At 41.1% G+C, this 14,587-nt stretch overlaps 1 protein-coding gene across 1 annotated transcript in view; it reads right to left on the reverse strand.

The window, feature by feature from the left end:
• Nucleotides 1–950: 950 nt before the first annotated feature.
• The window catches only part of LOC104941991 (CXADR-like membrane protein), a 31,603-nt gene continuing 17,966 nt past the window's right edge, over nucleotides 951–14,587 (reverse strand). Inside the window, exons 4-7 of the mRNA XM_010767176.1 lie at nucleotides 10,770–10,937; nucleotides 9,351–9,473; nucleotides 8,749–8,890; nucleotides 951–6,005 (exon numbers count right to left, since the gene is read on the reverse strand). Of these exons, the coding sequence (XP_010765478.1) occupies nucleotides 5,672–6,005; nucleotides 8,749–8,890; nucleotides 9,351–9,473; nucleotides 10,770–10,937 (767 nt within the window). The 3' untranslated portion in view covers nucleotides 951–5,671. The remainder of the gene's footprint in view (nucleotides 6,006–8,748; nucleotides 8,891–9,350; nucleotides 9,474–10,769; nucleotides 10,938–14,587) is intronic.

Genomic DNA, 14,587 nt, shown 5'->3' on the forward strand with positions numbered 1-14,587 from the left:
AAGAACAGAAATAATACTGGGCTTAGTTACAGCGCTATAAAATAGGACGTCTATGTGTGTAACAACATACTTTAAAGGCCCATTCTAGTGTTGTGGTATGTTTAAGCCATGGATGTGTAAAGAATCTGAATGGTTCCTATTTATTAAAATGAAAGTGCATACTCTTCATTACTCTTACATGAATACAACATTTGTATAAAGAAATAAAAATCACTACTAAACATTCTGCCACTGTATTCAGTTATAAATGCCCAAACAGTAGCCCTGTTGTGAGCATGCCGATGCGTAGCCTACATGCTGGTCTTTAGCAGGCATAATGTTAGCCATGTTCAACATCTATTAGCATGATGGAATGCTAACCTTTGCTAAGAAGCACTAAGAAGTACTCTTTAGTGTACTAAGAGTAGCAGAGCCTGATGGGAAGTTCAATTGGTTTCAAGGTTTTCCAAATGAGAAACTGAAATGTTCATATTTTGATCAAGCTATTTTACTTCATCTTGAAGGGGGGCAAGATAAATCCATTTTGAGGTATTTTCAAGATAAGTGAAAAGTGACTTTACATACTAAAAAGACAGTTTGGAGACTATGTATATCTTTCCAACATGCAATGGCAATCTATAGTCATTTTGAGGTATTTCATGTTTTTTCATGTCAACTGAAAATACCTAAAAGTTAGTTAACAGAATTTGTTATTATGTGAATTAAGTTAGCTTTTAGGCTTTTAGCTTAGGAACGTTGGACTTTCCGAGCGAAGACAATGAAAGGGAGACTTTAACCTTGGCACTGTAAGAGGTGACAATAATACTCTCCCAAACCCATTGCACAGAAAAGACACAACACATATATCTCACTCAGGAGTGTTAAACATATTCAGTGTGATTCTTGATTTTTTTCAAATGTTACTCTTTTCAAAAAAGGCGATACTCCAAATCAAGATGCAACAAGACCAATTAAGTTGTCATTGAATATTTTATTTGCAAATGAAAGAGTAATAACTCAGAAGTCGTAAAAATATACATTTTTTACTTGTGATATTTACATGGATTGTTTTCATCAAACGAACAAACAAAACATTTCTGTACTGTTTTTATAAAACCAAAGAGAAGCCACGGCAGAAAAGAGATGAGAGTAAAGAAAACAAAAGTGTCTTACATTTCCCTTTAGTGACGCTCAGCGTGTCTTCCCCTGACATCGAGACAATGTCGTCAAGGGAAACCGCCGACCACACAGATCCCACGCAGGCCCGTGATGAGCAAAGCACACAAAAAAAGTGCAAAGTACATGGATGATGAGTTCAAAGCAAAGAAGAAGACAAAAATAAAGCTTCATAAAATCTTCTGTGAGTATATTTACAATTGTAGATTTTTTTTTTCTTTTTTTTTTTAATATTTTCAGTCGAATACAGTTATGTTACATCAAAGCAAAGCATTCCCGTTCGTCTGCTCAATCTCCTTTGACATGCAGGTACCGTTGCTTTCCTTATTGAGGTGGAGCCCCCGTTCATCTCCTCACTCAAAAGAAGCAATACATCACATTCCCTTATAATGACATACAAGGCCAAACCACAGCCTTAGCATCACTTTGCCCTGCTCAACAGCTTTAATCAGAAATAAAACTGCTTAATAGAACATAAAAAATAGTGGCTACATGAGATTGATACACCTATCATATAACACAGGATAACCACTTAATGATTTGAATGTTTACTGCACCTTTCAGTGTTGATAATAAGACAATATACGTATAGTGCTGATGGACACTGTTTTAAAGAATGATATTGGATGTGCTGCTGACGCCGTTTTAAGACTTTCCTCCTGCACTCTTGACTGAACTGACAAAAGCTCCTTAAAATTCATTTGTTGGAAAAGAGCACAAGTTTGTCAGGCCACAAAGCTGCACACATGAGAGGAGAGACGCAACGCGAGGGCTCATAAACTGGGGAACCTGCCACCTGAGACCTGCAGTTGCTGGGAAGCAAATCAAAAAGCTTGGAGGAATTTAACAGCTGGAAGACTTGCATCCCGTCCTCCACCTCCACTGCTACTTTCATCTGTAGTGGAGAGAATTTCAATGGCAAGAGCCTACAGCCCTGGCTCGTAATCAATCCTGTTATACTTCTCCTGAATCTCAGTACTACTCTCACAGACTCCCATGGGAAGAAAAAAACCTCTTGAAGCTTATACTATCCAGATTGTTGAAATGCATAGGAGAGTTGGAGTGAATGTGTGTTTGCATGCACATTTCTGTGTGTTTTGTTACAATAGCTGTGTGTGTGTGTCCCCTGTGTGATGCAGAGTAGAGTGAGCCTTTTCTGTGCTGCGTTTTGTATCCTGGTTCCATCAGTCAGTCGTAATAACTTCAGACATTCAATCCATCAAATTGATTCTGGAGGAGCTGAAATAACATGACTTCTGGGCTTTTGTTTGTGCAAACTGTGTGTGTGTGCATGTGCAACTGTGAATGTGCGTGAAGCACACACCTGTGTTTCCGTGAGGACCTGAATGTGCCATGTGTACCTGTTTATGTGTGTGTATATACAAGTTTAAGCGGTTTTGGATGTGTGTGCACCTTGAGATGCCATGTTAAAAGACAGCAAGAGCAAGGAGAGAGCGTACAAGTGGCCTCCAGAGCTGACAATATTATGAATTATGGACGTACTTTGTCTCGAAACACCACCCCCACAAGCAAAAACACGACTGTTGCCTGTGAAGCCAAGTTCAATATGCATAAAAAGTCAGTGAAAACTAAAATAAACCCTGCCAGTCTGCAGTCATATCAATTTGGATAGAGGTTACTTTGCATGACTGGATCCTCCTCACTCATTGAATGGCTAACATGAGAGTGTGTGGGTGTGGCCCAAGGGCTTATACTGAATTTACATGCACACACCCACAGAGACACACTCACACACATTCACAAACATGCATGCATGCATGCAAGCACGCACGCACAGTCACACACACACAGTAGCTTCCCTGCTCAGTATGAACCGCTGTCTGTAGTTGAATATAAAAGGCTTTTTTTTTTCTTAACTTCCCCTACAGGTAAATCACGTGAGAAATCCCGCAAGTGAAGTTAAACCACAGGTGCTTTTTAGACAGATGTTGGTTTCCAAAGTTTTGAGGTGCAATTCATCTTATGGATCAGTGTGGACATTTTGAGGGTTAAAGCCAAACTATAATAGTGACATTTTTGGACATACTGACAAGTGGTCCCTCTTAGAACCTGAATTGGAGCGTAATTAGTATATCCTGAGAGTACTTTAAAATAAAAACCTCTTATTTCCTTTGACACTATGAAGAATGGCCTCACACATTTCAAAGGTGATTTATACACAAGTGGGAATATAAATATGGCGTGCCAGATTAAAGTCTAGGGTCAACCAAAAAGACTTTAAATAGTCATTGCAGATTAAATGGAAATATGGCCATTTATTTTCAAGATTAACGCCTCATTCCTGTTCAAGGGGACATTTTGATAGAGGTGCCTTAGAATAGGTCACGTAGTCACCAAACATATAGGAATATTTATCCTCTGGGGATCAATAAAATCTATACTACATCTCATGAGCATCTTGCTGGATATGGATTTATATTCTTATTTTGCTGCAGTATAATAGTTACATGAATACAGACCAAATATGTGAGAGGTGACATCAGAATTCACTTGTTCCCACAACAAAAACACGGTTTAATTTCACTTCTGGGTTTCCCATTTTACTTTTTTGTAAGAGGTAAACCTCTCACATACCCTTATTTAAATTAAATGACATCATGTGCGTATATCTATCTGTATATACAATATAAAACAAGACTGATTACAGAATGTACAGTACATTGTCCCATGGCATGGGAATGCTTTCTCACCATGGATAATTTACTCTGCTGGGTGCTTCCTATAGGCTACATCTGTTATTATAGGGCAAGTTCTGTGACGTTGTATCGCTCAGTATTTGCTACCGTTGACCCTCAAAGCTGGATGTGAACAGAGACTTAACCACTGGTGTGCTGGAGATAAGGAAAAAGAAAGAAAACCAGAAGAGGGATTGCAAAGGCACACGAGATAGGCTACTTGCCCCCTTTTTTCAGATAATTTCAATCAAACTGCACTGGGTCTGTCTGAGGATACGACAAAAAGGGGAATTGGCTGATAGCACGGCTCGACCAATAACCAAGCAGGTGCCGGTTATTCAGAGAGAAAGCAATCGAGAAACACTCCATTGTTATGGATCCAGGGAGAGCACTGTCAATGATACCATACACACCCTATACAATTGAAGTCTCTGGAATCATACTCCCTTCATTCAGACAAAGAAATTGTAAAATTGAACGTCAAGGTCAATTCTTTGTGCCTTAGCTCCAATATTGATTCAGTACCTCAAAGGAATGGGATCCGCCATCTTTGTACATCTCACATTCATGGTGACAGATTTTGGTTTCAGTTCAGAAATGTAGCAGGTTAACAAAAGAGTGAAAACAATAATTAACCCATCCTAAGGATTGGCGGCACTTCTTAATATGCATGAAAGGACATATAGGAAGGGTCTGTCACCCCTTGTACAACCTGTTCAGAGAGAAGAAACACAGGAAAACAGAAAGAAAAGAAAAAACAAGTCCAGCTGGTCTAATAGATGCTTATCCACTATATTTAAAGTATTGACTCGCTATAGGCCTAATACATACTATTTTATTATTCAGGAAAGATATTCAGTACCAGAAAAGGATGTCATAGACAGGATGCGGGGAGGGGGGTTATATTAACTCCATTGATCTGACTTAACTGTCATTGCTACATCCTTGTACCTGAAGTTTCCCCTGCTGATTGGTTTAGCAGACGAGCTGTTTGTGAGTCCGTCTCAGGAGTGCTGCGGTTTCTCACGGGTTCGTTACGAGAGCACAAAAAGAGCGAGAGCAGTGAGGCGGATGATGTCCACGCCGCACATGGTGTCTATCCACATGGATGGGCACACCGGCCCGGCCCTTGGGAGGCGGAGGGGTTTGTGGTTTTGGAGCAGGTGCTGGAGGCAGCGAGGTCGGAGGTGCAGGGTGACATGAATCAGAGAATCGCCCCCTTCCCTCCTCCCACAGAAAAAAAAAGCAGTCTCACACTCGCGTTTTTACCCTCTTTGTTTCCACCGTGCTTCTATCCATCTTTCAAAGCTCAACAGCTGTATGACTCCGTTGATGTCTGGCTGAGAGTTTGGATCCACTTCATCATCCAGTCTTTACTGTCTCCTCTCCCCCCGCCTCTCCTCTCCTGCATGCCCAACCCTTTGATTTGAAGAATACATAAAAGCTCTCCTACTGTAGGGGGCTCCTTCCACCACGCTGCACACAATACTTCCCTCTGCCTTCCAAAGCCAAAGAGACGACAAACAAGTTTTGCCTTTGGCCTTGAGACACGAACAGTGTTGCATCTCGGGTCTTGTTTTTTCTTTTGTTTTGTTGTTTTATGTAATTCAGTTGGGGGCAAGCATGTCTTGTTTCCATTGTTAAGTATGCATTCATTAAAAGTACTTTTAGACTTATAGTATTGATTCTTGTAATTACATCCTTTTAACTAGTTGCATTTCTTTGTCTATGGAAGAGTCTCAGTCTTTGGGAGGGGGCTCGGGGGGTTTGGGCTGGGATGGGGGTCTCATGAGGCTGCAGGAGGGGGTGGGCTTTCAGTCCTACACAGTCTGAAAGGCCTTGGTCTGGGCGGGGACCATGAGGGTTGGGGGTGTGGGCCCAGACGTGTTCCTGGAGTTGTATTTGGGAGTGGCGGGGGGCTCGGGGGTCTTGGGCACCACTGAAGCGTAGGCTGGAGGGGACTGGGGGAAGCCTGGAGGCTGTCCATTTTCCTTGAGAGCTGCTACAGCCGGTGGGCGGGGGCGGTGGCCGCGCTGGGCGCTGTTGTGCACCATGGACTGGGTGGAGGAGGCCCCCGAGCGGGAGCTGCCGGAGCGGGACGAGGACAGGGAGTTGGGCTTCACTAGCTTGGCCTTGGGAGCCTCAGCATCCTCCCTGTGGGGAGAAACACAGACATCAAACAGTGAGGACAAAGTTACATACTTATATCAGCTATGCTTCTGAAAGAGGACATATTCAGCTCATTTTCAGGTTCATATTAGTTTTTGTGCCACCACTGTTTCCATGCTTTAATGTTCAAATAGGTCTTAGGTCAGCTTAGTTTGTCAGATAATCAAAACACTTAACTGGCTTTAAACATGATGAAAAAAGATATTACACACATAAAATTCATGTAATGACTTACTGTTAAATTAGGTAAGTAGTAGGGGAATAGTTTATCTGAATTTGTACAAATTGTAGCAGGTTTAAAGGGATCATATTAGTATCTCTTGCCTCTACTGTGATGCTCTGTTGTGATTGGTCCACCACTTTAGGGGGGGGGGGGGTGGAGGAAACTTTTACATGCACATAAACCTATATAACACACTACAGGAGAAGTAACCCTAACACAAGCAATAATAATAGGGCCCCTTTAAATGAGAGAAGAGGAAGACACGCCAACACAACTATAGAGGCCCTCAAAGCGAAAAGACCAATGCCAAGGCCTTGCACCATGTCTTAAGGTTACCAAAGTATAGAAAAATGTGTGTACCCCCCACCCCATGATACTTATCTGCTCAAATATTTACTGGGTTTTTCCAAGGTATATTCTTACCCAAAGTTAAATATAAATTAGGCTAGTGATTTTTTCCATAACTTTGCTGACAAGAGCTAAGCAAAGCATATTTCTCTTACACTATTCCAAGAACTTATTCACATGGCACCAGTTTTATAGATTACATTCAACAATAAAGTTGAATCTGATCTAATATGATGACCTCATTTATTTCAGCATCTTAGTTTTGTGAAACAAATTTGCATTGAATAATGAAATCTGCGGAAGTCACTAGTTCCCAGATACGATTGTTAAAGGACACAAAGGTTTCTGCTGAGAACACAATAAAACCTTTGCTTTGTAACTCAATTATTTTAGCACAGAAGAATAGAAACTTCATGGTAAAAAAAAACACATTTCAGTGGCATTAATCACGGAAACCAATACAATTTATGCTGTGATGTAATTTGGATGGATTGAAATGGCAGTGGGTCTTTGCAGTTATTATACATCTCTGTCACCAGGTAACCAGGGTGTGTGGGCGGCGGGGCGAAGTCAGCAGGTAATATTATCCCATTGATATAAGGCTTATATTCGCTACAGAAATAGAAACCTCTCCACTGTGCGCTGTTCGATACTTTCACCAGAGAAAGGTTTTATAACTCTTGAAAAAGAAAAATGAAAGTTTTTAAACAGCAGAAAGGTTTGGTCTAAATCCAAGAGATTCTTCGTCACTAAAGGTTTGGTTCAACTCGTTAGAGGAAAGGCTCAGACTCTGAACATGGTACGAAAACAGAAAACACCACATCTACATTATTTACTGCTTGCTGTCGCCTCATCCGCTCTGTATTATGCATTGTTACATCAGTAAATATGCACCCACTCCAGTCTGCCACAAAAAAGGCAGTTTCTTTTACAAGTTTCATTAGCAGTCCACAGAGGCTGACACAGACTAGAGTGAGAAATAAAAATACCTCTTTAAATTAAATATTGTGGTTATTTTAAGACTTAAAAAGAGAAAAGAAACGTTGTTTTGTACAGATCCTTATATAAATAACAGCAATGAAAATAAGACTAATTATGTGCAAATGATTGTTACTTTTGATACTGTGAGGTCCCTATCTAATACTACCTCTTTGAAAATCTGCACATCCTTCCACTTCTGTGTAAATATTTCTTTTTTTTATATGTTAATTGTTTTCTTTTTACAATTGTTCTATTTTTGATCGTCAATTTACAGCTTATTTCCTTATATTATATGTGTATGTGCTCAACTATTCACAAAAGCAAATTCCTTGTATGTGTAAACCTACTTGGCAATAAACCTGATTCCCTATTATTGCATATCATATTGCAATATTAGTCAAAATATATTGCAATCTTTTTTCCAACTCATTCAGCCCCATTGTGATCCCTCTGCTCTGATGCCACACACACTGTGTTGCAATATATCTTTTTTTCTGTCTCATCAGCCCCCCCATGCCTTTTTCTCCCTCACTGGAAATCTCTTTTTGCAAGAGATATTGCATCGGCTTATCCATGGTTGTGTTAATGTTCCAGCTTAGTTTGTCAGATAATCAAAACACTTAACTGGATTTAAACATGATGAAAGAAGATATTATACACATTAAATTCATGTAATGACCTAGTATTAAATTAGGTTAGCACTTTAAGTAGTAGAGGAGTAGTTTATCTGAATTTCTACAAATTGTAGCATGTCATTTAAGTATTTTGTACCTCTTTTGTGGCAAAAAGGTATTTATTTTTCTCCTACTACCTGTGCTCTTTTTAAACTGTCTGAAAGTCTGTTCTGATTGGTTAGCTGGCCGGCTCTGTTGTGATTGGTCAACCGCTTAGAGATGTCCCGCCTCTTAGCCTATCATGTACAATGTGTTTGAGCACTGGCCAAGGGATTTTAGCCTTTGCAGACCATTTACAAGCACAACAACCTTTGTCACAAACTACAGGAAAGGGAAAACCCCAAGGAGCACACTAGGGCCCCTTTAAGCTAATTTAAAAGTGTGAACTAAACTAACAGTGCCTACAGAGATGCAGCAATGACAGCACACATGAGGAAATATGACAGCACTCATAATCACATAAGAGTAAAACACATAAGAAGAATAAAGAGTGGTATTTCACCTGATCTCATTTGGAGTCTCCTCCTCCTCGTACTTCTTCTTCTCTTTCTTCCGGAAGACGAGCCAGATGATTAATATGACAATGAGGACACCGAGGGAAATTCCCACCACCGCACCTGCTACCATTCCTACATCCCTCACGTCTGTGAATTGAAAAAAAGGAAGTGATGAGTATATATTATTTTATCTCTCACAAATACTTATATTCCATGCTCATTTCCTGGAAGTACCCCAACATGGGAGCGGCACAATCCAATTTCACACAAAGGTTATTTCTGCTGAGCTACTATACAGTATGTGTCATTTTCTCCACATATGACCCTGACAGTCCTGGGCCTCTCCAGAAAATGTATTAGTGTGACAGTGAAACATATATGTTGGGGCATTGGTTTTGACCAGTAGCCACCAGCTTGTGTTTAGTGAGTCCCTGAAGTGTTGCAGAACTGGGGGAGGGAGAGAAGGGGAGGTGGATGGAAAGGCAGGGAGGGGTATACATGTATTTCCAGCTGCAGTTTGAAACAATAACCATCAATCAGCGCGGCAGTTTGGTGTGAGGAGAACGCTGAGAGGTCGACTCTCCCTTTCCCCTCTCCCAAAACTCACGTTGTATTGTGACTTCGACGGTGCAGTTCTCCTCCCCCACGTCATTGCTTGCCGTGCACCTGTAGACTCCTGTGCTGTCCATAGTGAGATTCCTCAGCGTCACGAGCTCGGGGTTCTTGAGATCTGCAACGTTTAAAACAAAAATAATTATTTGCGTGCAAGTGTCTGCTCTATGTTGTTTCACATTCCTGCACGTTTATCAACAACGTCAATTACATTTGCAGCACTTGAGAGACAGCTGAAATGTATTTTGTGGTTGAGCAGAGGGACATTGAAGGAGTGTTTATTTAAGAGCGAGGCGAAGGATTGAAGAGAATAGCAGGAGCGTGTTTGTGGAGCCCCACGGCCCCATGGGATATTTAGTCATCCCACCAATGACAACCATGCGATATTACCTTTCACCAGACTCATAAATAATGGCTACCGACGCGGTGTGTTATCGTCCAATGAAAATTAATTAGACTGAACAGGTGTTGCTCGGTGAAGGTTATTCATTTGAAGGTTTTTGTCTGTGCATAAGCCGTCATGGATGCCAGTTGAACACCGAAGGGAAAGCTGAGGCAGAGAGGTTGGCAGCCCGGGGGTGTTTACGAAGTTTTTGGAGAGTATACACAGAAGGGAGAATTACCCTACCATTAGCTTTTCTGATATAAACTGTCTCTGTTACTGTTTAGAGGTGGATATGCCTGGTTATGACCCAAAAGGAATGCCAGAACCCACACCATGTGAATGAAGCGTGCCTCAGGGCGACTAGAGAGCCAATTTTTTTTTATTATCTTTGGTGCAGGATGTAGTCGGAGCAGCCAGTGTATTACATTTGATTTTCTCCACTTTGCACACAATCCAAGGAAACGCTCCGTTTATTCTCACTGAATGCAGGCAGGAATAGATCACTTGAGCCAGACTGACATCTCAGCGTCACTGACATCTCCAGCAGATGACAGTATCAGACTGGAGCCTCGTGTTTATATAACTCATCCCAACAGAGTTCAAGAAGGAATCACAGGGACATGTTCTGTTTGATTTCCTGGAAAAACACATGTAGTATGCATAATGTGGTCTTTAGCTGTATATGGTATACTACTGGCACTGTTCTTTAGATGAGAAACACTTGCAGAATCGGTGGCCTAATTGGGACAATCCAAGTGCCCTTTAGTAAAGCATTGTAACTTAATGATGTGGTGAATCAGAGAGGATCGTAGTTGTACTGGGCAGATTTAGGTGTCCGTGTTCGCAAAGTTATAAAATGTGAAGTTGGGAGGAGGCGAAAGAAAGACGGTGTGCTCAGCAGAACACTTCCTAGGATAAATGCTGCCCATAAAAATCACTTATAATAAAATTGAATCTTTGTAGCATTCGTCTGCAGAAGCCTTGTATGATGAATCAGCAAGTCAGTGTAGAGGCAATTATTTTCCTTACCTATCAGTGCCAGGTTTGGCAGTTTGCCCAGACTCTTGCCTTTGTCGAGTACTCGCTCCCACTTGTAGTTGATGGGGTCGGAGCCGTCGCTAGACTTGCAGCTCAGCTTGACATCACTTCCCCCCAGGAGTTTGCCGTCCATCCAGCACCTCGGCTTGGAGGGTTTGACTGAAAGAAGGCAAGGGAATCAGAAACATGTCAATACAAATGTGCTTCAACAAGCAAGGGCTTGTCGTTTAATTTAATACATTTCAGTCATTAAAAAGGTTTTTATCAAACATATTGCTTTTCTGTATCAGTTATATGTTTAATTTTAAATAAATAACATTATTTAAAAAATTGTAATTCATTTTAATGTTAATTATTTTTTCTTTTATTGGAAACATGAAAGTTAGGATTTGTAGTTATTTCATTGACGTAAATGAGAGATGTTTAATACTGAAGCTTTGGCCCATGGGAATAAAAGCACATCTACTAATTTTGAATTATTTTTACTATACAAAAGACAAATGTATCCCCAATCATTATCAATGGTTAGGTTGTATGTTGACTAAATGAGCTGAATAAAATTGATTATTTCTACAAAAAAAACATAATTAATTACTGATGCATAAATGATCCCATAGTGTAAAGCCAAGTGAAATAGCGTAACACGAGTGTATCACCCCAGCATAACACACGATATAAAAGGAGCAAAGACATAAAGATGAGAAACTAAGAAAACAAAAGGCTTGTTAAATTGCAAAAGATTCAGAGTCAGATTTTATTTGAAGATATCTATTTATATATTTGTAACTAGTGTCCTTTACAGTTCTTAACAGGGATAATTCTAGCCTCACTGTCATTCCTCCAGGGCTGGGAACACACACAGAAACCCCCAGTCCCATAGGGAAAGGATCAATGTGACCGCAGACTTGGCTGTGGACGCTTGTGGTCATATGTTCTCCACAGGTCAAAGGTTTTGGTCATGGTCCAGTAGCTGGAGGCGCAGTACAGTATCGCCCGCTGAGCCCTGTACAGCTGCTCTGTTTAGATACATGCTGAGAGGCACTGCAAAGCTAGAAAAGCGAGAACACAGCACACTGTTTTCTCCCTCCAAGTGATATTTTTAGATCAGTGTTGTACTAAATTTGAACGTTTCTTTTGTGTTTTTGTTATGCTGTCATATTAGGGAGGTCAGATTTGAGGTATTTGGCTGTTGCTGCTTGTCACTAATGTTTAGAAGTTATTCTGTGATAGATTGGCGCAGTGATGACGTATTATTATTGAAGGCCGACTTGGAAGTAGGAATCACAAGGGCTCCCTCGACAAAAAGCCAATTGGGTTTTGGAATAATGCAGAAAATACAGTAAGGCCTGTGGCAAACAAACGTTTGTGATACAGCCACGTTTTGTTCAGCAGGGTAATCTCCACACCATTTTATGATTTTGAAGTGTAAATGAAATCTACAGAATGAAATAGCCAACGTAAGGGTATAAACACATTGCATCACGTTGTATTGCTGCATGTCACCACTGCTCAGCTAAAGGCGGTCTTGTTTATGGCATGATGACCTTCAGCAGTTTCATTTAGTCGCTCTTGTTAGCAACAGCTTTTTTATGACACACAGAAGCTTCGGACATTCACAACTGGTTTTCATAACGTTTTTGTATAAAACATGAAATTCTCTTATGATTTTAGTAACCACATGATTTCTGGTTTTACACAAAGGAACCAGAAGTGGTAAAAGCCTAACTCATTCCCGGGTTTTGGAACTCATTCCTGCAAAGAAAAATGCTAAAATGTAGAGAGTTTGAGAGTCCGGTCAATAAAGCCAGATGTGCCTTTATTCTTATAGCCCTCTTTTTCTCCATCCCCTCCTCATCCGTGTGTGCTTCTCGCAGCTTTGTCAGGGTCAGTTAGGCCTAACTGCAGCAGGGGCATTTTGGAGTCTCAGACACACACACACAAATCCACAAAAATGTGATCACATTCACACTCAAACATATTAAGTCAATACATCTGCACATGCTGATGTTTCTACACTCACAAGAACAGCGCAAGCATCCAGGCGCTACCGTGCACCACCACTGGAGGCACACACACACACACACACACACACACACACACACACACACACACACACACACACACACACACACACACACACACACACACACACACACACACACACACACACACACACACACACACACACACGCGCGCATACACATACAAACACACACACACACACACACACACACACACACACCCACACACACACACACACACACACACACACACACACACACACACACACACACACACACGTGCGTACAGATACGTACACTCACACATCGTCTCATGCCAAGCCAGCTACTAGCTCGGCTGCCAAGCTATTATCTTAGCGTGGGGAGCGAGGGAAAAATGCAAATGTTCGTCTCTCTCAAAATCGAAAGTGTCACCGCAAAGCTGAAGGCAATTTGTAAACATGGAGGCACTAACTCACTGAAATTTCTTTATGGAAGACAGCGGAGAGTGTGTGCGAGAGGATTAACAGAATGTTCCATTAGAAAACCAATAACCGCACGTTGAACTAATCTCCCATGATGTTTTAATAAATCGCCTGCTTTCTGACATTGAGATGCTCATGCTCCTCCCGCTGGACTTTGTGGCTGGCTTTGTGGCGAAGACGCTCCCCTTTTTGCTGTCTGTCCTTCAGAGTTACTTAGCAATCTGAGAGAAGTGACACATATCACCACCATTGAGCTAGTTGTAAAGCTAAGCCATTTAAAAACCTTCTGTATTTCTGGGAAATTAGGAAAACAAGAAGATTGAACAAGAAGGAACAATGGTGACTTTGCGGTGGCTTATGACGCCAAGACTGACTTTAATATAGTTGCAAAAGCAAAGACATGACTTCCTATGAAGTCTTTCATTGGTTGGATTGATGACAGTTTACTTTTTCCAATGTCATTTTCAACCATAACATTTTATTACAGGATGTTGCTCAAACTTAGAGAAGGGTCTGTTTCTCGCACAGAGGACACAAATGTATTAGCGAGTGCAATAGGCATATCAATAATTTAACTTGGTGCTTGCCCGTATTACTCATAAACATCATCAATCATAGTCCTCCAGACCCTGTCGCATGTTTCTGGTCTCACCTCATCAACAAACCAATCCAAACGAACCCAAACAGCATGAGCAAAATCAAATCACACTGTCTGAATCAAATTGAATCATTAGGACAGTCAGCATGAAGGAGGAAATGTGCCAGGCTAATGATTCAGTGATTAGGTCTGTGTGTGTGTAGTGTGTGTGTGTGTGTGTGTGTGTGTGTGTGTGTGTGTGTGTGTGTGTGTGTGTGTGTGTGTGTGTGTGTGTGTGTGTGTGTGTGTGTGTGTGTGTACAAATGGGTGTGGGTCTCTTCATGTCTCATACAATGTGTCGGTTCCAGTGTGCCCCCGTAACACTGACCAGGGACCCCCCTATGGCCCCCCTCCAAAAAAAAGGTTACAATATTACGATTTATTGGAACTAAATCAAATCAGAGACCCGGATGTATAGTGGAGATTAAACTGTTCATAACCTTATATAAAAGCAAATACTTTTTATGTTTTTTTATTAAATTGTCACTTAAAGGTCACCTATTATGCAAAATCCTTTTCTTCATGTCTTTTCTACATCAACATGTGTCTGAAAATGAGCTGATCAGATTTTGGCCGCTTTATGATGTCATAACGATTTTTTGGCTTGTGTAACCATTAGCCAATCAGCAACCAAGGTAACCCCCCCCCCCCACACACACCTTATCACCTGAATCTCCTCCTATAGCT

This window comes from Notothenia coriiceps, unplaced genomic scaffold (assembly GCF_000735185.1).
Source record: "Notothenia coriiceps isolate Sejong01 unplaced genomic scaffold, NC01 NC01_scaffold00004075, whole genome shotgun sequence".
Lineage (NCBI taxonomy): Eukaryota > Metazoa > Chordata > Actinopteri > Perciformes > Nototheniidae > Notothenia > Notothenia coriiceps.